This window comes from Vanderwaltozyma polyspora, genomic scaffold (genome assembly GCF_000150035.1).
Source record: "Vanderwaltozyma polyspora DSM 70294 KpolScaffold1036 genomic scaffold, whole genome shotgun sequence".
Taxonomy (NCBI): domain Eukaryota; kingdom Fungi; phylum Ascomycota; class Saccharomycetes; order Saccharomycetales; family Saccharomycetaceae; genus Vanderwaltozyma; species Vanderwaltozyma polyspora.
The window spans coordinates 125666-150283 of record NW_001834692.1 but is presented as its reverse complement, the minus strand read 5'-3'; the positions used below and the strand labels follow the sequence as shown (position 1 = coordinate 150283).

The following is a 24618-nucleotide window of genomic DNA, read 5'->3' as shown; positions in this document are numbered from 1 at the left end:
GATGCCAATTGGCAAACGTCGCACCAACACTTTGAACTTTTTAGGTCTTTGGAAGAGTTACTACAGATCATACTGCTCCAATCTTGAAATCGGATCCTATCTTTACTGGCGCTAAGTGGAGATATAACCCTGCATTGAAAATACCGAATTTACGCAAAACCTCATTCGTTCAATCATATCATCTCAATCAGTTTCCAAAACCACATATACTGTCTAATTGTTTATACTGTCTAATTGTTTATACTGTCTAATTGTTTATACTGTCTAATTGTTTATACTGTCTAATTGTTTATACTGTCTAATTGTTTATGCCAACTATTGCTCTCTTTATTGTCTTGCTGTGTTCGTCTTTCCCATCTATCTCAAGTGCCTAGCAACTAACAACTAAAATGGTTAATTATTGCGCTCTTGTTTTAAAATGACAATTGCTTAAAACTTCACTTGTCTGACAAAGCATATATGTCCTAAAAATTCAAATGTCTGAAGTCCAAGTTGGGAACTAAGTGGTTCTGCAAAAATAGGTATCCCGTTGAACCTTTGATTTGGTAACCATCTACTGGATATAGTTATGTTGCAAGACAAATTTACGTATAATAAACTGTTCAAAAGCAGAAAATAAAAAGAAACAAAAACCATCTGAGGTGACTATCAACTGTCAATTTTATCATTAATAATGTTAAAAAATGTACTAAAATTGGGACTCATTTGCATCTCGTTTATTACCTCTTCTGATCTTCTTCCAATTGAAGTTGTCACACGAAACATTCTGAAGTTTACATGGGGGTTTCTTTGTTTTCTTTTCTTTTTCTTGATTTCATAAGTATCTAAGAAATGTAAGAGACGACAGCGAAAATCAGTTAAAAATAGTGAAATCTTGGTTCCAACTACGATGGGATCTTTAAGGCTCATCGACTTTTAAAGTTTGAACAATTGAATACCTAGCATACATGAAAGACGAGGTGAGTAAACGACAAATGGTTCTAAATGTAATTTCAAAAATTGATCTTTATGCATTATTATTGTCGATAATATCTTGTTAATTATGAAATTATATTATAATGATTTCAAGAATAATAAAATAAATAATACATATGTGTATTTAGATAGATTACAACGGTCAGGGTTGTTATTTCTCGTTTCTAAATTGTAAAAACAATTATAAAAAAGTGTTAGCAAAAAACTTTTGAATTATAATTCATTAATTGTTTATTTTATTCTTTTTTCCAGATTATAATTGTTGTAAGTTCTCTTTTTTGAACAATGACATTGATATGTTGTTGTGAGGAGACACTGAATCCGATTATAGCATGTTATAGTAACTTACCTAAATTAATTTTGTCTTAATGATTAGTACTTTACTCTGTCACCTTGATAATCCGGTAATGTATTAATACATCTATCAGTTAAAACTGTTTCCCTTTTTGAATAAATGTTGTTAATCTTGTTGTAGGTGGGCAAATTTAGGCTGCTTGACATTTCATAATCTACAAGAACTACTGGAACTTTGAACGTCAGTATAGTCTTCTTTTTAAAACTTGTTTTCAATGGTTCCGTGGATTCGACATGTAACATGGTCAACTGGATTATAATTTTATGTGTGATTTTTAGCCTGGCTTTGTTTTCTAATTTAGTACTTTTCTCACAGTAAAACGGTTTAACAAAATAGAACCCAACTTTTTTGTTATTTGAACTTTCTTTCATGGAATTTTCATCGAATATAGCTAAGTTATTAATTTCGAAAACATTATATTCGTCGAAATTAGGTTCAATATCCTCTGAATGTAAAATTACTTCCATTTTTTTAACGTATGACGTTTTCATTGGTTTTTTAGTTGATCGATCAATACATGGAATTGAACTAAACTGTGCTAGGCTGACTACAAGTTTAGATATACAGAAATTTTTCATTTTCTTCACTATTTGAAAGTTCAATTGGAATTCACTTTCTTTCAAATTATTTGGACTTGCAATTACAAGCATTTTTGAATGCAAATATATTTCATAGTTCAATTGATCATTGAAATTTTGGTATAATAAATCATTATTTATATTATTATTCTTTGAATCGCAATGTATCCTTTGCCATTCACCTGCTAACTTTAGTGGTTCATTTCTTAAATAAAAGCTATCAATAGGCAATGCGCGTTTAACAGTGACAGCATCTGTTAAAATAATGGTATCTGAATTATTTGATTTCTTAAAGTTCTTCAATATTTTGATGTAACTTTCGATTCTATATAGTGTAGATCCGAAATATGAACAATTGGATGCTGGGAATTTATTTGGTTCTATTTTAAATTCAAAAGGGAACTCATAAATTCCATTTGTAAATTTCAAAAAGCTTGATGAAATATTTAAAATTTCTAAATGTATTATAGGTTCAAATTTTGTATTTGAATCGTTTTCGAATAGTTTGATATTATTTTTATTATGTGAATTATTTTTTTTATCTGGATCGACATAACACACATATTCATTTGAATAACATTTGAAATGGACAGATAATGACTTTAAAAACAATGGGTGCTTTAACTTTTCATTAAAAACGTTTATCTTAATCCTACCGGTCAATGACACAGGAGCAACTTCATCGTAAAAATATTTCAGATAATTACTATGTACTGAATTGGGACTAGAATTGGAATTGGTACTGGAATTGGGACTAGAATTGGAATTAGAGTTGAGACTGTTATCAACGTTGAAGATTGCCTCTGGAGAGTCAAAAAGTGAAGAAGTAGAGAAAGTATCATATATTGAGGCGTTGACACTATTTCGTACTGGTAAATCTGCTATAAATACTTTTGAAGAGCCATGATCTAGTATGAGTTCGATTGAATAACCTTCATGATCATTATTTGTTTTATTAATGCATGGATTTGATTTTAACTCAAGTGGATTGTATCTATACTCGAAGTTACCTGTGTCGTTTTTAATTGTAGTTCCACCATGTTTCAAATTGTTCAATTTGATTATTTTAATAGGAAGTTTATTCTGGGGAACATGTTTACTTTTAAAAAATTCAATCTTGGCTTGTACATCATGAAGGTTAGCATCTTTATCTTTAACTTTGTCTTTACTCTTATTTTTATTTTTGCTTCTGTGTATTGGATTAATGAGAGTAAGTTGTAAATTCTTTGATTTCAGATTTTCTGTCGTTAAATTATCATTTGATTCACTAAATGAGACAGAACTGACTTCAAATACCATTATACCTCTTTAAATGGACCAGATGAATAAATCAGTATCTAAACCAAAACAATGAGTATCGATCCACCAAAGTTCTTATTAATTCAGTCACTAAAAAGTATATACTTTTTGTTGTTGTAGGTCTTTATAGTATTCTGTTATTGAATATATAATGCTGACAAAGGGGAGAAGAGGGGGGTATCGTATTCAACAAAGAAACAATAAAACTAGTTTGAACACAACTATACAACAAAAAGATATAAAATATATAAGTATATATATTGTATGACGTAGTTCTCTTTTAAACACTGAACTAAAACTATCAGATAAAACGATAATAAGCGGCTATTGTGGAATAATATACAGATCTGGAAAGTGGGGGAATGAAAGAGAAACAACTACTTCTAATACATCATGTCATTTCTTTTATATAGCACTGTAAAAAAGAATTAAAGGATTAAAAACTACAAATGAAAAGTTACAAGTAGATCAACATTTGTGTCAGTGACAGGATCAAACGAATAAAAGAACATCGATCAGCAACAAGAACCAACTTTAGTCAACTTGTATTAACAAGACAGAATAGATATTTACTCTGCCTCTTGATCCATCAAGAACATTACTCCTGAATCATAAGATAGATGGATATAGTATTACTTGATTTGGGATAATACAAGTGCAATAGAATCTTGTTTAAACTAGGAACAAGAAACCATACGGTTTCTTTTTAATTGTTGATTCAAACATTAACTCTACAAGAACTAGAACTAGAACTAGAACGATAACTGGTGATTGATTGATGAATCAAGAAGATATCAGATTCAGTGAACAAGAAAAGCATATTTGGGGTATTCGTTTCTTAACTCTATTGCATTGCAGAATACCTTATTTAGTAATCATAACTATCCCTGTCACAAGCTACACAACTTGTAACTTGTAACTTGTAACTTGTACAACTGGAGATTGAAATTATAAGTATGAGTATGATTATAATTATGATTATGATTATTGTTAAGATCATGAACATGATTGTAAATAAAGAAGATAACTTCAATGACAAGAGTCAATGCACTTCCACTTATAGAACAATGTTTAATGATTTTCGCCAATAAGAAACGATTAAGTGTACCTACGAAAACAGAATAAGCCTCTCAAGACGTGTGGTTTGCTGTGATTACGATTTTTAATCATTAATCAACAGAATAATGTGGATAACTTTATAGATATCGATTGTAACTTAACAGCTTGTGCCGTTCATATTCACTTGCTGTATGGAACTCAGAACTGAGAATTTCAATTTGTATAATTTCATGCTCTATGGATCTAATGCATTTCTTGGTCTTGGATATTGTTTAAACGGTGATGTGATTCAGCGCCACCTGTGTTCCCACTTTCCACTTTCCATTAGTTCCCTTTCTTGCAAACTTGATCTCTTATCACATTCTCATCTCATCTCATCTCATCTCATCTCATCTCTTTTCTGTCATGGTATTGTTACCTCTGCTGCGCTTCTTTCTTAGACTGAAAAATTTTTTAGATGCGATGAGCTCTAAAATTTTAAGTTTTAGTTAATATCAACACACTCACTACATCAGATGTTATAATATACTTATACAAGTAGAAGGTATAGTTGTACATATATATACCTTATCAAGTGTCTGCTATTTGAACTGCTTTGTAGTCAACTTCTGTGGGACACGCTGTAGTCGTTTTTATTGTAGTTGTTGTGTATTCAATATGGGTAAAGCTGTTACTTCCAAGAACAGGAAACAGAGACATGATCCATTACTGAAAGATCTTGATTCTGCTCAAGGTACTTTGAGGAAAATTCAAGTGAAAAAGGCTAATGGTAAGAATGATGACGATGATAACGAGGATAATGGTGAGGATTTTGTAGATTCTAGAGCCTCTAGAAAGATTTTGCAATTGGCTAGAGAACAACAAGATGAAATTGCAGAGGAAGAAGGTTTAGAAATTGAAAATGCAAAACAATCCACTGCTAGATTCAAGCAGATTGATTACCAAGATGATGACGATGATAATGATGATGATGAGGAATATGATGAAAATATCTCTGATTTTGATCCAGAAGGTGAGTATCTAGAAGAGGAAGAAGAATTGGTGGAAATTGATGAAGACGATGCAGCTATGTTCGAACAATATTTTAAAAAATCTTCTGACTATAACTCTGTCTCAGGTAGTTATAACTTGGCTGATAAGATCATGGCCTCCATCAGAGAAAAAGAATCACAAATGCAATTCTCCGAAAATAATAGTCAGGATCCAACTTTTTCTGCTTCAGGTTTAAGAACTGGTGAAGGTGTAGCTTTACCTGAAAAAGTTATAAGAGCTTACACTACTATCGGTACTATTTTGAAAACTTGGACTCATGGTAAATTACCAAAATTATTTAAAGTCATTCCATCTTTGAAAAATTGGCAAGATGTCTTATATGTAACCAATCCAGAAGAATGGTCTCCACATGTTGTCTATGAAGCTACAAAATTATTTGTCTCTAATATGCAAGCAAAAGAAGCTCAAAAATTTATTAATCTAGTCTTATTGGAACGTTTCCGTGCAAATATTGAAGATACTGAGGACCATACTTTGAATTATCATATCTACCGTGCTTTAAAGAAATCTTTATATAAACCAAGTGCATTCTTTAAAGGTTTCTTATTTCCTTTGGTTGAAATGGGCTGTAACATTAGAGAAGCTACCATCGCAGGTAGTGTCTTGGCTAAAATATCGGTGCCAGTTCTACATTCATCAGCTGCTTTGAGTTATTTGCTAAGATTACCATTCTCACCAGCTACAACTGTGTTTATTAGAATCTTACTAGATAAGAAATATGCCTTGCCATATCAAACTGTTGATGAATGTGTTTATTATTTCATGAGATTTAGAATTCTGGACGATGGCAGTAACGGTGACGACGCTACAAGAGTTTTACCTGTTGTATGGCATAAAGCTTTCTTGACATTTGCACAACGTTATAAGAATGATATCACTGAAGATCAAAGAGATTTCTTATTAGAGACAATTCGTCAAAGAGGTCATAAAGATATAGGACCTGAAATCAGAAGAGAATTATTGGCAGGTGAAAGTAGAGAATTTGTTGATGAAAACTCTAACAATGACGGCTTGATGATAGATGTCAATTAGATCACATATATAAATCATTTAAATATTAAATACAATGTACAATAGCACAAAGGTAATAGATAAATTAATTTAAAATAAGCATTTTTCTTGTGGATCAGTCAATCATATGTACTTAAATTAAAGATTCGTGTATATGTTATCTTGCTTTGGAAAGAAAGAATACAACTCAAAAGAATATACATAATTTTTATTTTAATTACATACATTATGCAAATTATCTATTTAAATATTTATGGTCTTCAAGTTGGACTAATAGACAATGTAGATATGGATAACATTTCTTGAAGGTGACTTGAATTAAGTATTATGCTTACAGTGCTGGGAAGATCTTTATGATAATATAAGTCAGTATCAGACCTAAAATCATAAATAGACATACTGTGATATAGAACAAATATCCCAGCTTGGTTTTGTCATATGACTTTAATTTCCCACTGATATCTGTAATACTTCTAGATGCAACTTGAACACCAACCTCAGCTGCACCCAATACGTTTTTATCTTCATCCAAAGCATTTTGGAAAGCTGACGCACCTTGTTTCAAACCTGATACTAATTTCGTCATATCCTCAATTAAGCTGACTTGAATATTCTCATTATCTTCAATTTGCTTCTCAGCAGACTTATCTAAATCTTCTGCAGTTGGTTGTCCACGTTTACCCAATAATCTTTTCCTTAACTCGGATAATTCTACATCATCTTTCTGAGCATTACAAGTTCCATCATTCGATATACTTTCCATTGAGATTATTTCCATGTTTTTATCATCAACAGTTTGGCCGGCAGAACCTGTCTCTGAATCAAAATCAACACTGTACCTTCTTCTTCTAATAGACTCTTGGTAATCAACATATTGATGCTTTAATTTTGACAAGGAATCATGTTTCGTTAAAGAAGAATTGAATTCTGCTGATTTGAACTCATTTTGAAACTTTTTAACCTCTTCATTTCCTAAATTATTTTCAAGGAATTGCCTTCTTAAGCTATTCAAATTATTTTCCAATTTAGTACTTAACAAATAATTCAAAAAAGTATCGTCGCCATTTAACGTATCACAACTTTTACGAATATTTCCACCCAAAACTTCCGACATGTCAAATAAACAGTTATGCTATCTATAATTAATGTCAAATTGAGTCCAGATATCTATTTCAGAGACTCTTTCCAACCACTTGATACAGTTTTTGTATTGATCAATGTGGCTTTTAATAAAGGAAAGTTCCACCACTTTTAACTTAAAGAGCTTTAAATTATTCAATCTTATAATCAGTCATTGTTGACGAAACTGATATCAATAAATGGCTTATAAGAATAAATTGGTGAAGAAATTAGGTAAGCTTGATCAGTAACGAACAGTATTAAATTGAACTTGTTTTGATCTTTGAAGGGCTATCTATCGATCTATTGATCTATATTAGGTGGCGTCGATATATTTCATGGGAAATTTACCATAAGATAAGTGTAACCAAACTATGGCAGATGTTGAAGGCCCTTATATGAACCAGGAACAGAATCCAAAGAGAACGAAAAGCAATCAGGATGAAGCAATATTGATAGACAGTGATCTAGATGACCATCTTGACTTTTCAGATGGTAGTGATTCTGATATCTTACAACTTGATGGGAGGACACAGGATATTGCACATAACAGCAGCAATGGTGAGGTTGTTGAAAGTGTCGATATTAGTAATAGGAATGAAAGATATGATGAGCATACCGAAACAGCTGTACAGATATCAAATTCAGGTAATGATTCAGCTAATAATGATGATATTACTATAGTCAGGGAAATAAATAGGAGTCCTCGTCGAGAACGAAGAAATGAAAGTGTTACAGAATACGTTGATTTGGATCATGAACCCGAAGATGTTGAACCTATAGGGACATCTAATTTAGATGGAAGAAGCAGTGGTAGCAATGTTAATGATAGAGATCGTAATAATAGCAATATTGATGACTTGATAATTATAAGTGAACAGCACCCGCAACCATCTGCAAATTCCATATTTTTGACTATTCCTGGGCGTCAATTAATGGAGCTGCAAGTTGCAAGCACAGATATTCCCACGAGAAGCTCTTTTGAATATCAAAATGATAGAAGGCCTGTAAGGTTAGGAAATAGTGGTCGCCCTCGGATAAATAGGCAATATATGCAGAATTCATTCAGTAGAGTACGGCGTCAACTTTTAGGTATTCTAAGAGTGCGACAAAGTAATCCAGAGATTGACGAAATCGCAAGAGAAATTAGTTTATATCATACAAATATTAGGAGTGCGTTTATTCATGCAAATTCTTTCAATGAATTTATGGCAATTATAGAAGTTGCGCCTAGATTGGGGATTACAGACGATTTAGTTGATTTGTATTTAAGGTTGGAAGATTTGAGGAATCGTACACATCAAGCTAATAGTTTGTTTGTACCAGATATTGATAATATTTCTTCTAATTCAGAAACGACAAGATATGACGAAGGCTGGAATCCTGTCACACATCCAGTAACAAATAGATTTATAGAAGATAGTTTCCATTCACCAATGATCCGTCGAATTTTTGGGAACTATGGTGGCAGGCACCATCAAGACTATGATGATGATGACGAAGAAGGTAGAACACAAAGTATAATAACGATGATTCAGGAACGTGAAGAGGTAGAAAAGGATTTAAGAACCAAAAAATACTCTGAAAGTACTAAAGAGAAGCAAGATGAGTTTGAAAGAAGGGCAACAGAATTACCTGATGGTTACAGTTCTTCATTCAACACGGAACCAAAGGCAAAAGTCGATATGACAAAGAATGGTGTCAATGGATCAGTCTCTGTTGTAGACGATACTATGGCTGAAGATTGGGAAGAGATTCCGATTTGTTGTCTATGTGGGGTTACGTTAAGTGAGGGCATTCCAGATGAATTTCAAGGTATGAGCAATGAAGACCGTTTCCTTCCATTTGAAGAATTGAAAGAAAAATATGATTCATTCTGTCCATATCAATGTCTGATAAGGCCATCTCAATCTGATCGTGATTTCTCTAAAAGAGTTTATGTAGCAAATTGTGGGCATACCTATTGTGGTAGGTGTTATCGTAGGATACAGAATTCGAAAGAAAAGAGTAAGTTACCAAAGTCCCAGTTAGCAAAATTAAAAGGAGCATGCCATCCTGACAATTATGGACCTAAAAAATGTCCAGTAACAAGTTGTAATCGATTACTGCGTATATCGAGAGGAGTTGCATTCAGAGAAGCATATTTCTGAAATGTTAAGGATAAAAAATATCGATTATAAAGGGATCAGTATGCATATTTATGGATACTATATTTATTATTGTGATATTTTACCGTGATGATTCAGTTTCTTTTATCACTTATTTACACAAGTCATATATATTATTCGTTAAAACGATTAGTATTGAGAATATCATTGAACATATGTAGGATATATATATATTTATATATATCAACTATACATATCTAATTAATCATATTAATTATTATATTACATGGCCTCTTTGTTTCATAAAGTGTCTTTTGGGATGCAGAATTGGAAGTTTGGAATAATCTGATTGTTTAGATGAATAAATTCAAAGTAAATAAAACACATAATGCAGCTAAACAAGCTGTCATACAATCTTCATTACCTCTCTGGGGAGGAGCTTGTTGAACATATATTGGTTGTTGGGGTTGTTGTTGATAGTACTGTGGTTGTGGAGGCTGTTGATAATACTGGGGTGGAGGCTGTTGATAGTAGGGCTGTTGTTGATAATAGGGTTGTTGTTGTTGATAGTAAGGTTGTTGATTATAACTCTTTGAAGACATGTTAGTAAGATACTTGAGAAACAGTAAAGACTAGTTGCAAACAAAAAAAAAAGAAGGAAGAGGTCTAACCTAGTTATTAACAGAGTGTCAAATAAATAAGTCGATGCTCAGTAAACGTACCATATATGTAGATTCTTAAATCGATGAAATAAGATGATGTGTTTTTCAATTTATAAAAGTAGTTTTAAAGTTAAAGGATACCGATGCTATCTCAGTATTTTCCTTTTTGGTGATTTATGCAATTTAACAAAAATGCAAGTAACTATGTATACTTTGGTGTCTATTTGAGTGTAGATTATCACTAATATAGGTATATAGATAAGATAGACATTATGTGAGGTGAATCTGAGGACATGTGTATGTGTATGTGTGTCTATATATAATTAATTCCATTAGATCAAAAAATAAAAAATATCATCGATATATCCCTGAAGGAGATAAAATTCACCTCAAAACATGGTGAAAGGGTTGACCCTCCCTAAACAAGTTGCCCTGAAGCTGTAAGAATCAAGCACTGACAAAACAGAAGACGATGGGGAGATCAAGAAAACAATATTGATACGCCTACTCACAGTCATAAATATAACTATATATATATATATATATATATATATAATATGTATTTACAATCATGAACCAAACCAAGCCAAATTTATTAGTTGTGATATCAGTCTTGTTAATATTGCATCAAAGTTTACATGTATTGGTTGGCTTTGAGGTATAACAAACAGTGATAAGAATTGAATGGACATAAGTAAAAACGTCCAAGCCCTAACCAGTAATTTATTAACTGATACGATATATGGCTTAAAGGCCCAGTTGCAAGTTATATACTACATTAACAGTTTTTTTCATAAAAACCTTCCCATCTTTCTTTGATAAGCCATTTATTTATTTGCAACCATGTCATTTCTTGTAGCTGTTATTTATAGAAGTCTATTTCGAATGGGGCAAGACTTGGCCAAATAAAACATCCATTCTTGATCTCATAAGATTTTACTTCTTAATTGTGCAACTTCTACAATCAAGAGGGTCTGTCATTAAACACATGGAATCTTAAATTCAAGAACAACATCAACATTGTTAGATGAACAACTGGCTTGTTCATTCCAAATATTGTGTCTTTTTAATAACAATTCGATGTTTTTACTTTTGGTATTGCTGGATTCCATCAGATTAGTTGATGTAATTTTTAACAAGCGACAATACATCGTAGCAAATTGTACTAAAAACAAGTTTCGAAACTGTTATTTGCAGCTATAAGATAAACCTAAACACATCACTATATGTTGCTTGCATAGGAATTATTCTACATTCATATATAACATCAGAGGTCTTGAGATTGTAATCTAATCTAATTTAATTTAATCTAACCAAGTCTGTTGTGGTCTTCCTGGCTGAATCCACTCCTGTCTATAGTTCATTTCTGGAAAGAAGTTGATGAAATCTTGTCTGTTTCTAAATCTGTCTGTTTCTCCTTCAACACTCGATATTTTTAACCTTGCAGGTCCCTAGATCGTTCCTGTTAAAATGCATTCTTGGCCTTATTCAGAAGATAGATCGAAAGACAAAAAAATTTTACGTTCATTTCAGCCCATCTGTCAATTGCTACTAAATTTGACATCTGTAAAAGGTTTGATTCGGTAGATTGAACTATAGGAGGTTAGTTATTTTTATCGTTTGCCTGAAGGGTATCTATATATTTATATATTTATATGTATTTATATATTCATTTGTTTAATTATTTATATATACTCGGATATCACATATAGCAACAGAGAGGTGTATAAAATACTTTTGTTTTAAAAGTTGGTGTGTTCAAGGTGATTGCAGTTTAGTTATAGTTATTGGTTGTTATTTATTTTTTTTGCTTGCTTCTTTCTTCTAGAATTCATATCTTTTTAGTTTAGAATTAGTGGGTGAACGAAGTATCAATCGATTTTTTGAGTTTAATTTTTAGTGTTTTATTATAAGCAATTTCTTTCAGTTTTGGTTTGATTGTTTACCCATTATTAGTTTTTTCTATTTATTATTTTTTTTGGCATCCTTTGCATATATTATATTGTATTATAATTAATTTTATTGTACCTTGGCATCAAAAAAATTTTTCACTTCACATCAGGTACAGCATCTTTAAATTGGCTAGGTAGATAATTTTATTTGATTTTATTCATTGGTAGTGGAAGTTAAGTAATTGATGGTAATGATTTCTCGACGTTTCTCCAGAGTAGTGAAATTATCTTTATTATTTTCTGCAATTGTGTCAATTTTTTTGATCTCTCAGAGTTATAGTAATAGAAACGTTGCGAAATCAGTAACTGAGTACAAAGAGTATTTACAACTTTTCATTAACCAAGAGCAAGAAGAAGCTCAGCAGACTGGCATACATGATGAAGTAGGTCCGAATTCAAATAGCAATAACAATGATAACAGGCATATAGAAGGCACCATCACTAGTACGAATACTAACACTAATACTAACACTAATAATAATAATAATAATAATAATAATAATAATAATGATAATAATAACAATAATGATAATGATAACGACAATGATAAAGAAAAGGAAAATGGTAAAAAGAAAAATCCAATTCAAATTAATTCAATGTTAGATGAACACTTATCGACTGATTCAATCCAAGATTTAGATGAAAATACAAAATCATTAAAACAATTCTATGGTAGAGTTTTTGAACTTATTCAAGCTCATTCACCACTTGGGAAATCAAAAAGAAATTATAAAGAGGCATGTCTATTAAATGGTGACATTGGTGACAGACCTGAGTTTTATGAGGTATGGTATAAATTATCGATGAAAGAATTAGGAAACTGCTTGGAGATATCAAAAGCAGAAATGTCAAAACTAAAGGCAAAGCATGCAAAATACATAGCAGATATCAGCTCTTTGTCATTACCAAGAAATAGTTTTAGAGGCAAAGGTATCGTCATTGTTGGTGGTGGGAAATTTTCTTTACTGTCATTCTTAATCATCAACGCAATTAGAAATCAAGGCACTACATTACCAGTTGAAGTCTTTATGCCAAACGATAAAGGAGAAGATGCAGAATTTTGTAAGTTATTGCCAGAATTAAATGCAAAATGTATATATTTATCGGATGTCTTGCCTGAAGAAACTATAGATCAATTCAAGTTTGGGGGTTATCAATTTAAATCAATTGCGCTTTTGCTTTCAAGCTTCGATGATCTATTGTTATTAGATGCTGATAATTATCCAATTAAGAATCTTGATGAGATTTTTACTAAGGAGCCATATAAAAGTACAGGTTTGGTACTATGGCCAGATTTTTGGAGAAGAACTACTACTCCATTTTATTATAAAATTGCTGGCATTACTGTTAATTCGAAAAAAAGAGTAAGAAACTCAATTGATGATATTACTCCACCAGAAGTATATACGGAAAATATGGGAAATCTAGTTAACGTTCCATTGCATGATTTAGAGGGTTCGATACCAGATGGATCGACTGAATCTGGACAATTGATGATCAATAAATCTAAACATTTAGCAACTATATTGTTATCATTGTATTACAACGTCAACGGTCCCAATTGGTATTATCCTATGTTTTCTCAAAAAGCTGCAGGTGAAGGTGATAAGGAGACATTTGTTGCAGCTGCAGTTTTCAATAAATTGCCTTTTTATCAAGTTAAAACTAATACAGGTGTAGATGGATATCATCAAGCTGATAATAAAGGTTTTAGAGGGGTTGCAATGCTTCAATTTGATTTCCATCAAGATTATTTGAGATATAAAAGAGCTAAAGAAGCAATCGAGTACCAATACCAAGATAAAAATTTAAGGACCTATGATAAGAGATACTCATTAAATGATTTCTACAGAAAATATATAATGATTAATGATGATAGAAATGGTGGAACTAGTGAAGCTGACGTTATGTTTGTACATTCAAATTTGCCAAAATTTGATCCAGTTGGACTATGGCGAGGCCAAGATCTAATTGAGCATGGAAAACATATTAGATCTTTCAGGAACTTACAAAGGTTGAATAATTATGATATTGAATTAGAAAATTTCACCATTTTTTACAAACACTTATGTTTGAAGAGAAGATCATTCAAATATTTAGAGGATGAATTAGGTGACAATGAAGAAGATTGGAAAGATATGTGTAAATATATTAAGGATAGAGTCACTTTTCTGAATATGTCACATCAAAGAGCCATTACACCTAACACCGATTAGGTGAAAACAGTTGATGCGATACATATAGAGCATCGTTTAAAAAATAGCATTAATAAGGACGTTTAATAATTAAAAACAAGGCTGGAAATTTTAGTATTACAGTTATTATATAGTTTGAGCATTCGTAATTCATTTTAGATACATGTCCTTATGTATCATATAATAAACAGGATATGTCTCATTTCAATTCACATGGTTTATCTTAAATAGACGATTTATTAGAACTTGAAACAATCTTAGGAGATCAGTTAGTGATACGTGTTAAAAATAACAAAAATATATGCTTCCAACCAGAGTCGAACTGATGATCTCCACATTACTAGTGTGGCGCCTTACCAACTTGGCCATAGAAGCTTTAAAAGTTGAAATTTTATGGTAATGGTTTTGAGGTAATCCTAATAATTTTATAGGTCCGGGTAAGATAGTTAATAGCAAGATATTGTTTAAGGCAAGTGCAACACATCAGGTCAAGTAATTGTCAGACCAGATAGTAAGATACTTAATGTCACAATAAGGTGGTCAGATGTATATTTAATTGTCAGAATTATGAGGTAACACGTGATCTAAACGTATTACGACATTATTCATATAGGATAAAGAAATGTTACTTTACACGAAAGTATTACTGACGCTGAAAACTTTTCCAACACTGTATATAAGAAATGATGAGATCTTAATTGACACTTATCATATGTACTATATTCCCAGGTGTATATTTTATACTTTAATACACCGGATCAATATCAACTTATTAAGAATGTCCTTGCAAACAACTAAACAATCTAATACTATTAACGATTCTGTAAAGAATCCACAACCCTCTGATTCTCTACAATTATGTTGTAGTTTTTCTACCGAATTATTCATTTTAGTAATTTAATTTAAGATGATTTTGAAGCAATATTTATATTTACTTCTCTATTATGTCATAAAAATGAACTAAATAAATATATATTAATACCTCAAACAGATGAAATTTAGATATTCCAAAATATCATGACCATTTATAAGTTTAGATCCAATCTCATAATATTAATTCCGTCATCTCAATATCCTCTAATTCTATAGGTACATTACCTATATTTTAGGTTACCACATAAGGGAGATGGAAGAGAACGGAAATTATATAAATAGACAAAGGGTTATAACATAAATAGGTACATTAGTAACACTTTATATAGAGTTGTCATTTAGGTATAATAAGACAAGTCGTACTCTGTGAACAAGTGACACACACTGTAAGGGTTTGCATTACATCATTTTGTAGGATAGTAACCCCAACTAAAAGTGCGGTTACAACTAATGAATGAGACAACGTGGGTAATATTGATCAACGTGGGTGACAGGAAATATAAAAGAAGTGTATCAGCAAATACTGAAAGTGGTTGCAAACTTATGAAATCAGAGACATATAAAAAGGCCAATTAAGTTAAGGTTTGGATACTTTAAAATGTATACGAAAATAGAGTTTAGATATATAGAAAATAGAAAGAAGTAAGCTTAAGAGTATTCAATTTAACCGGGATCACATCAGGGATTATATACTCACTGGCTACATAACAATTATGGTTATATAGTAACGATATGAAGCCTGATGTGATCCTTACTACTTTGTTGATAGACAAGCTTCAAGTTTTTCGTAAGTCGTGTCCTTGTTAGTTCATTTCTAGTTCTTAGGAGAATAGCTTTTTGTTGTCACCAATTCTCTGGCTTTCTCAGATCTGTAAGAATCTCTCCCCTCTATTATGAATGATGGTGCTGTTGGCTCTTAGCCCAAATCTGCTAGAAATGGGGAAATGATTATGGCTAAATGTGGTGACGAATCGTAAGTGAACTCTAGGATAGGTAACTCCTGATCCCAGTTAATAGGGTTGGAAGCGCAATATCGCATTAACAGGGCTTTAAGTGTACCGTTTAATCTTTCATTGAGTCCGTTTGTTTGAGGATGGTTCGAGCTTGATTTGCTGAAAGTAATGCCAGATCTACCAATGGCCTATTTGTAGAATTCGCTGTTGAAACGAATATCTCTGTCACTGATAATTGTTGACGGGAAACCATGATATTTGAATACCTTGTTTATCAATAGTTCTAAACAGTCTTTCCCGTTCATTTCTACTGACGTCGGGATGAAATGACCTCTTCGTGTTAGATGGCCAATGACTGTTAAAATCATATCGTTACCTTTCGTTGTTTTGGGTAGACCCGTAACGAAGTCGATGCCCAGTCTGTCCCATCTTTTGATTGGGGGAGGAAGTTGTTGCAAAGGTCCGTAAGTAGGTCTACTTCTTTGAGCCTTTTGGCGTATGGGGCAGATTGGAACTTATTTCTTGACATCCTGGAATTGTCCAGGCCAGTACGACAATGTGACCACTTTGAGGAAGTTTTGAAAGATCAAATTATTAACCCCATCATAAGGCTGACTAAACAAGTATTTTGAGTTGTGGGAACCAGGTACCGGGTAGGTATATTATTCATTGTTACTGTCAGGGGCGTATGTGTCTGGGGAGCACTGAAGGACATGATTGGTTAATCTTATATTTCTAAATTTCTATGATACACTAATGTACATTATTATTTTATTATACCTATGTATTTCATATTATTCTTTTATATCTATGTGTTTCATATTACTTTTTATTTTAAGTTTTACTACATAAATGAACAATCACATTATTGACCAATATGCAACGTCATGTACTGGACTTGAATGTGCAATCATAATATCATCCGTCTTAAGCAGTCTGTTATGCAACGTAAGTTCTCGTTGCAGTTCCGATCCGAGGGTGCCTGAGTTGGTGGCAGTTTCAACAATACAGCATTTCAATCTTCGAATTGGTCATTCCTGTACACGTAAAACTAAACAGTAGTCATTGTTTTGTTGTAGTTATAGTCCCATATTTAGTGGTCACATACATGGCTACTTCGATCCACCTCGCAACTTATTTCGTGGTCTTGTTGCCCAGTCGATCACCAGTGACATTGAAGTCACATCGCTAGCTTAACTGCTGGCTGGCTGGCGGCATATGCTAGCAGCTATAGCATGGACATCTATAGCTATATAGTTTATATACTATCAACCACAACATGTATAGAGCGGTTATTAGAATCACATCTGTAAAAAATTTCATTGCTGTGGAATGTATTGGTGTGTCTGCTGTGTTCGGTGTGTCCTATATTTCCATTTTCTACTGTATATATACACTAACTTACTTCTTTCTATTATCTAAGCATCTAATCTAAACTCTAGATTCGTATACATTTTACAATATCCAAACCTTAACTTAGTTGGCCTTTTTATATATGCTTCTCCTTTCATGAGTTTGCAACCACTTTCAATATTTGCTGACGTTTCTTTTATGATTCGTTTCAAATAAGTAGTATCTTATAAGTTAATTGTAACCGCTCTATTAGTTGTGGTTACTATCCAATAAATCAGTGTTGCACTTAGAATGTATACTTGAAGAGAACCCTTTTTTTGGCTTTACAAAATTTTAGACCTATCTTTAGTAAAGAGACTCAGAATGGAATCATTTACAGCTACTATGAGTTATATATATATATATATATATATATATATATATTGATCCTCATTTTACGTTCACATAAAAGTTGTTTCGTTTTCTACAAATTAGCAATAGTACTAAGGCCTCCAAATGATCTTATGTATTTCCTGGAAGACAAAAAGGAAACAAATTGGTACTTAAATTAAGTATGTATTTAGAGTCAATACAAGATTAAAAAAATAACGAAAGTTATTCAGAAGATACAGTTCATTTTCTTTGATTTTTACTATGAAAACATGAATAATTGATCCTCTCTGGTAGTAAATAACCACAATTGCTTAATATAGACTACTAGTGAATCCAAACTATCAAACAAAAAGTGATGCTTTAAAAGGCAGACCCAGGGTTTAAAAACTATATCGATATCAAGAAATTGGATCTGCTTGAAATGGTTCAACTCTTTATATAGGAACCTCAGTGATTCTAGATGAAACTTTTAGATATTTCCAAAGTTACAAGATCATTTTAAGTTCCAGTGTAAAGGTAGAGAAGTTCCCGGTAAAAACTATAGCTAAATAAATATACTACTAACTAAAGCAATGAAGGAGAGAATGTGATTCAAGAGTGTACCAATTGACACATATGGGAAACTAAAAGTAATCAGATACAATTTTTGGCTTCAAAAAAACGAACAATTAGTCCTTTCCATATACCAGTGAAAGTATTCCCTCCACATAAACCAAGCTCCTCCAGCTGGAGGTGATCCCAGATAAAACAGCCATATCGAGGCAAGAGTATCAAATAGAAATCTTGATCCCATCTAATGAAGAAAGAAATACTTGCTATTATTCAAGACAAAACTAAAATTTGGCCTAGTCAATTAGACAAAGCAACAGTTAGAAGGGGAAGGTCTTTAAAGATAGGTAACATATCAACGAGCTTCCATTTTTTTTGCTCTTTTTGGTTCGTTGTGCTCTGGTCTGTAGGTAAATTTTTTTTTCACGAAGTTGCTGTCGTCAATTGTCCCTCGAATTGAGTGGTGTTACATCCCATCCACATCTACATCTACAGTACAACATTCTAACTAGAAGCATCAATTGATGCGATCAAACTGGATGATATGATATGGTATTAACAAGACAGTGAAATTTCGATTGCTCTTGGACATTACTTAGAAGTCCAACACGACGAATTCACAGTTCTTTTATTGCCTTTGGGTTCATCCCATCAACTAACTGCAATTGAATCAATTGAACGTGAACTGTCTGCATTTGTCAGTTTTTTTTTGCTTGTTCATTGATTACGTTGGTTCCCATTGCTTCAATGCAACTTCGAGTCTGTTGTTGGGCTGTTACACATACAAACTCACAATTACCTCTGTGAAGGTCCGTTAGAAAAGGTTGGGTCTTGATTTTATCGATGTAATTGAAGGTGGTGGTGGTGGTGGTTTTGCAATATTCGGTATGGTGTTGTAGTCTATCTCTACTTTGACGACACCCAGCTTTTAAGACCTTGCCTTGTTTCTAACTTCGTCTCTGCTCGTTTTCATTTTCGTTGTAGTTTTCGTCTTCTTCTTCGTTAATATTCATTCATTCATTCATTTATTCGATTTTTGGAATAGTTAGGACTTTGTTGTAATGCACTGAATGAAATTTTTCACTCTGATTTCGAAACGAGGAAAAATTGTATGCTGTTGTTGTCGTTGTTGTATATTTAATAGATTTTATTTTATTTTATTATTAGCAATTGAAGCTTTACAGGTCAAATTGATTGTCATATTTTAAGAATGATTTTTAGAGTTTAGTAGTTTTTAGTGAATTTTTTTTTTTGAATTGTTATTTTAATAATGGGTTCTTTGTTTTATTTCGTTTTTCATTGTTCTTTTGATATGAAGAAGAAGAGACTAGGACAGTAGCTAATATAAATTAAAACAAGATGGTTTATTCTACTAGACAAATCGGTGCCAAACACACCTTGGAATACAAATGTTACCTTGAAGAAGATGGTAAGCCAATTTCTCCATTCCATGACATCCCATTGTATGCTGATGAAGAAAAGCAAATTTTGAACATGGTTGTTGAAATTCCAAGATGGACTAATGCCAAACTTGAAATTTCCAAAGAAGAAAAAATGAACCCAATCATTCAAGACACCAAGAAGGGCAAATTGAGATATGTTAGAAACTGTTTCCCTCACCACGGTTACATCCACAATTACGGTGCATTCCCACAAACTTGGGAAGATCCAAACCACAGTCATCCAGAAACCAAAGCTGTTGGTGATGACGATCCAGTTGATGTTTTGGAAATCGGTGAAACCATTGCTTACACCGGTCAAGTTAAACAGGTCAAAGTCTTGGGTATCATGGCTTTGTTGGATGAAGGTGAAACCGATTGGAAAGTTATTGCCATTGACATCAACGATCCATTAGCACCAAAGTTGAACGATGTTGAAGATGTTGAAAAATACTTCCCAGGATTATTGAGAGCCACCAACGAATGGTTCAGAATCTACAAGATCCCAGATGGTAAGCCAGAAAACCAATTTGCCTTCAGCGGTGAAGCCAAGAACAAGAAGTATGCTATGGAAATCATTAGAGAAACCCATGAATCTTGGAAGCAATTGATCAGTGGTAAAGCTGTTGACAACAAGGGTATTTCTTTAGCCAACACTACATTAGGTGATGAATTTTCTATCAAGGATGTTGCTGAAATTCCAAGTGCTGCTCCAAAGGAAGATGCACCAATTGACAAATCTGTAGACAAATGGTTTTTCATTTCAGGTTCAGCTTAAAAAGGGAGACTTATTTAGGTGTATATAATTGGAAGCGTTTGAGCTTCTTTTTTTTATATTTAAAACATGTTAATCGATAAATCAGTCAGTCACTAGAATAGAAAACTGTGTTTCATGGCATGGCATGGCATGACAAGGTTGTTGAAAATGGGGATAGTATAAATAAATCAATGTAAACCAGACATATAATATTTAAAAACTAGTATACAGACATATTGATGATATATATATAATACATATAAACCCGAATTTAAAAAGATATTTTTATATGTAAAACAGAGATTAATAAAATCTAAACCTAAAACTGTTTAAGACAGTGGTAAATAATTAAAACAGAAAAAGAAAACCCTCCAATTAGAATAGAATAGAATGATGGAAAAAAAAGAATAAGTATAACTTATGATGAGACGAGATGTGGAAATGCGTGTGTATTAAGTTGGTTGGATATTGACACAAAAGGAATAGAGCATATAACTTATGATCTTTCACCTCTCAATCTTCTAGCCAACTTGATATCTTTCTTTTGGATAGTAACACGCTTGGCGTGGATAGCAGCCAAGTTAGTGTCTTCGAATAGAGAGACTAAGTAGGCTTCTACGGATTCTTGCAAAGCACCGATGGCGGAGGATTGGAATCTCAAGTCAGTCTTGAAATCTTGGGCGATTTCTCTGACCAATCTTTGGAAAGGTAATTTTCTGATCAACAATTCAGTAGATTTTTGGAATCTTCTAATTTCTCTTAAGGCAACGGTACCTGGCTTATATCTGTGAGGTTTCTTAACACCACCGGTAGATGGGGCAGATTTTCTGGCAGCCTTGGAGGCTAGTTGTTTTCTTGGAGCCTTACCACCGGTAGACTTTCTTGCAGTTTGCTTAGTTCTTGCCATATTTGGGAGGATGGATGAGTGTGTGAGTTTTTGTATTCTATAGTATGAGACAAGATATAAAACACACAAAAGATATAAGATATAAGATATACAAGAAGACCAAAGTACAAAAAAAATCTAAGAGAGACAACAGAGGGAAGAGAAAGAGAAAGGAGATAGTTTTGGAAAAGGGAATATCAAGTGCGAGACCGATCCGTTTATATACGTTTGGTTTGGTTTGGTTTGGTTTGGTGATGGGCGTATTGGATATATTGGGAAGATAACAGCAGGAAAAGGAAAGTCGCAATGAAATGCTATGGCCCCCTTCCCCTGTTTTTTGTGTGTGACTGTGTGAGAAAAACAGCTCAAAAAACAGCTGGAACGTGGCTCGACAGAGAGACAGACAGACAGGAAAGGAGCAAATCGCAAAAATATAATTTTGGGCTTTCTTCCATCCAGTGGGAACACCAGCAACACCACGACACCTCGCAGTAGACGTGCAAAGGATAACGAATCGCCATAATAAATCCATCAATTCTACTATGGACAGGTTTCAACGAGAGAGCGGCGCGAAAGAGTGGGAACAGCTTGAGTATGGCCAGTTGCGAAAGAACTGGAACAAGTGTTTGCAGTTTTTCCACTTTTTCTCGGCATGTCGCGCGCGTGTGGCGGCGACTCACAACACAATTCTTCTCGTTTGGCTGACTGTCTGTCTGTCCATAGTTAACGGGCGGTTTGTTTATCTGTCGAGTGAGTGATTCTGGAATGGTCATAGTGGGCTGGACTGGAATCAATCTCTTTATTATGGAGATTTGTCGGTTTGGAGTGGTGGGACATGCGAAATACTGGGAATGGGGAGAAAAGGAAAGGAACGTTAAGCAACGGTTGGCTGAAGTGGTTGCTGTTCTGTTGCAGCTCTCAATTGCATCTTTTCACGCTTACGCTTACACTCACACTCACACTTACGCTGAGGACTGGAGTCGATTCGATCTGGTTTGCGGCTGACCATCGACACTTTGATTCATATATAAAGGAAGACTGTTTTTAGGTTTCTCTTGTACCTTTGGAATATCTCGCTCTTGTTGGGACTCTCAGGTTGTTCTCGTTCTTGTTCCTCCTTATACTCCACAAAAGTATATACAACTTAACATAATAACAATACAACTCAACAAATATGTCTGGTAGAGGTAAAGGTGGTAAAGGTTTGGGTAAAGGTGGTGCTAAGCGTCACAGAAAGATTCTAAGAGATAACATTCAAGGTATCACCAAGCCAGCTATTAGAAGATTGGCAAGAAGAGGTGGTGTCAAGCGTATCTCTGGTTTGATCTACGAAGAAGTCAGAGCTGTTTTGAAATCCTTCTTGGAATCCGTCATCAGAGATGCTGTCACTTACACTGAACACGCTAAGAGAAAGACCGTCACTTCTTTGGATGTCGTCTACGCTTTGAAGAGACAAGGTAGAACCTTGTATGGTTTCGGTGGTTGATCTCATCAACATCAACATCTCTTCTCATCTCATCTTTTTATCTTCCTCAGCGAAAAAAAGCATTCAAAAGGGGGAAACGGGTCAAACAAGCATTCAAGGCAAGTGGTATTTTTCTTTTATTATTATTATTATTATCTCTTTTTATTTTATGTAATTTTTAATGGTTTCTCATCTCAGGTAGGAGAAAACTGGACTGGTATTTTCAAGATTGAATTGAATGCACAACAAAAGAATACGTATGGTCAGGATTCTAACCTATTGTTAAAAATCAAAGCACCTAATATATATATATATATTTATAAATATATGTATCTGTGTATGTGTATGTGTATGTGTATGTGTACGATACACTTTTGTATAATAAATTAACTAATTCCCATTATTTTTTAAACATCGTTCATTGTAGTCTGTTGTACCTTGCACAATACAAACACACTACCAATGGATATATATCTAGTCAGTGACTGTAAAAGTTTATTTATAAGTTCTTAAACAATTTCTGTTTTTCCAGTTAAGCTTCAAGTTGCAGTTTCGTACCACTCTCTCGATTAACCTCAACTGGCCAGGGTTGTGAGCTAAGCTAAAAAGCAAATAAACTGCTGATGCACATTTATTTTTATTTTTTGGCTACGAAAATTGCAAGATACTGTTGACGTATGTACAAACACATGTGTGCATAAATACATACAAACAGCTGGCTTTAACTGGACACACCACCAGTCACTCTTGGCTTGTGGTATCCCTTCCCTTCACGCACCCCTATATTGCCATTGATGGTATCCTCTCCCACCACAACCACACAAGAGAGAGCTGGCGTTTGGCCTGTAATGATGGGGGATGGGATGGGAGCCCAAGTCCATGCCAAAACAACATAGTTGTTATCGACTTCTTATATCATCAACACTAACAAGATAAGCATATCTATATATAATTACCTCTGCGTGCATTGAAGCTCTATGCAGCAAGAACCATTGATTAGGTATTTAGTGAGAATTGAATACACTTGTTCAGCACAAAAGTGGTAATTACTCTTGGATTTGGGGGAGGGACGACGTGTGCAAAAGAAGATGGTGATGGTGCATACAGGTTGGGTCACTCACAAGAACAAGAATTGGTTTGTCGTACTTATGCATATGTCGGCAATGGAGTATCATTTGGAGATACACCTACACCTACACCTACACCTACACCTACACCTACACCTACATCTGCACACTTAGGACGTGATATATAGCTATGCAAGTATACCATTTGCATTGATTTTTTGATATGGGGGTGGGTATGGCTATATATATATACCAGATGATGTAGAGGTGAATTGGAAGTTTGGCAATGACAATATTTCTCTTGTTGTGAAAAGGGGAAGAGCCAGAGGAAGGGTCTGTTCTGTTATAGGTGGGAGTGTATATATGCCATCCCATCCTGATTCGATGTGTTCTTTTGTCTTTGTCTTTGTTTTTGTCGTTGAAACTGGCAATTGCTGCCATCTTGGTAATTAAGCTGAGCTTGGTGTGAGAGACCTCATAAAGAGGGGAGCGCCCTCAGTCGGACGGCATCGTTGTGCACGAACAGTTGGTTTCTGAA

At 33.5% G+C, this 24618-nt stretch overlaps 9 protein-coding genes, 1 non-coding gene and 1 further gene across 10 annotated transcripts, besides 4 other annotated features; 5 read left to right on the top strand and 6 right to left on the bottom strand.

The window, feature by feature from the left end:
- Positions 1 to 1347: 1347 nt before the first annotated feature.
- On the bottom strand, positions 1348 to 3207 carry SPO23 (Spo23p; the record flags this gene model as incomplete). Its single annotated transcript, XM_001647118.1, has 1 exon — positions 1348 to 3207. One exon carries the CDS (start codon positions 3205 to 3207, stop codon positions 1348 to 1350), a length of 1860 nt encoding a protein of 619 aa, XP_001647168.1.
- Positions 3208 to 4923: 1716 nt separating this feature from the next.
- Positions 4924 to 6351, top strand: ENP1 (snoRNA-binding rRNA-processing protein ENP1; the record flags this gene model as incomplete). The annotated part of the gene is made up of 1 exon (XM_001647117.1): positions 4924 to 6351. The coding sequence occupies one exon, from the start codon at positions 4924 to 4926 to the stop codon at positions 6349 to 6351; it is 1428 nt and encodes a 475-aa protein (XP_001647167.1).
- Positions 6352 to 6661: 310 nt separating this feature from the next.
- Positions 6662 to 7444, bottom strand: USE1 (SNAP receptor USE1; the record flags this gene model as incomplete). The annotated part of the gene is made up of 1 exon (XM_001647116.1): positions 6662 to 7444. The coding sequence occupies one exon, from the start codon at positions 7442 to 7444 to the stop codon at positions 6662 to 6664; it is 783 nt and encodes a 260-aa protein (XP_001647166.1).
- A 379-nt stretch (positions 7445 to 7823) lies between these two features.
- SLX5 (SUMO-targeted ubiquitin ligase complex subunit SLX5) lies at positions 7824 to 9599 on the top strand (the record flags this gene model as incomplete). The annotated part of the gene is made up of 1 exon (XM_001647115.1): positions 7824 to 9599. The coding sequence occupies one exon, from the start codon at positions 7824 to 7826 to the stop codon at positions 9597 to 9599; it is 1776 nt and encodes a 591-aa protein (XP_001647165.1).
- Positions 9600 to 9910: 311 nt separating this feature from the next.
- On the bottom strand, positions 9911 to 10282 carry CPP1 (cysteine-rich palmitoylated domain-containing protein CPP1; the record flags this gene model as incomplete). The annotated part of the gene is made up of 2 exons (XM_001647114.1): positions 9911 to 10147; positions 10280 to 10282. The coding sequence occupies 2 exons, from the start codon at positions 10280 to 10282 to the stop codon at positions 9911 to 9913; spliced, it is 240 nt and encodes a 79-aa protein (XP_001647164.1).
- Positions 10283 to 12356: 2074 nt separating this feature from the next.
- MNN2 (alpha-1,2-mannosyltransferase MNN2) lies at positions 12357 to 14387 on the top strand (the record flags this gene model as incomplete). Its single annotated transcript, XM_001647113.1, has 1 exon — positions 12357 to 14387. One exon carries the CDS (start codon positions 12357 to 12359, stop codon positions 14385 to 14387), a length of 2031 nt encoding a protein of 676 aa, XP_001647163.1.
- Positions 14388 to 14668: 281 nt separating this feature from the next.
- Positions 14669 to 14741, bottom strand: Kpol_1036trna3. The gene has a single exon. It is a non-coding gene; the product is annotated as a tRNA-Thr (tRNA).
- Positions 14742 to 16137: 1396 nt separating this feature from the next.
- Positions 16138 to 16155: a sequence feature (similar to Tkp3 protein; correction of possible frameshift sequencing error).
- Positions 16138 to 16854, bottom strand: Kpol_1036p49 (the record flags this gene model as incomplete).
- Positions 16159 to 16380: a sequence feature (similar to Tkp3 protein; correction of possible frameshift sequencing error).
- Positions 16384 to 16707: a sequence feature (similar to Tkp3 protein; correction of possible frameshift sequencing error).
- Positions 16711 to 16854: a sequence feature (similar to Tkp3 protein; correction of possible frameshift sequencing error).
- Positions 16855 to 19825: 2971 nt separating this feature from the next.
- On the top strand, positions 19826 to 20683 carry IPP1 (inorganic diphosphatase IPP1; the record flags this gene model as incomplete). The annotated part of the gene is made up of 1 exon (XM_001647112.1): positions 19826 to 20683. The coding sequence occupies one exon, from the start codon at positions 19826 to 19828 to the stop codon at positions 20681 to 20683; it is 858 nt and encodes a 285-aa protein (XP_001647162.1).
- Positions 20684 to 21158: 475 nt separating this feature from the next.
- HHT1 (histone H3) lies at positions 21159 to 21569 on the bottom strand (the record flags this gene model as incomplete). The annotated part of the gene is made up of 1 exon (XM_001647111.1): positions 21159 to 21569. One exon carries the CDS (start codon positions 21567 to 21569, stop codon positions 21159 to 21161), a length of 411 nt encoding a protein of 136 aa, XP_001647161.1.
- A 1153-nt stretch (positions 21570 to 22722) lies between these two features.
- HHF1 (histone H4) lies at positions 22723 to 23034 on the top strand (the record flags this gene model as incomplete). The annotated part of the gene is made up of 1 exon (XM_001647110.1): positions 22723 to 23034. The coding sequence occupies one exon, from the start codon at positions 22723 to 22725 to the stop codon at positions 23032 to 23034; it is 312 nt and encodes a 103-aa protein (XP_001647160.1).
- Positions 23035 to 24618: the final 1584 nt, after the last annotated feature.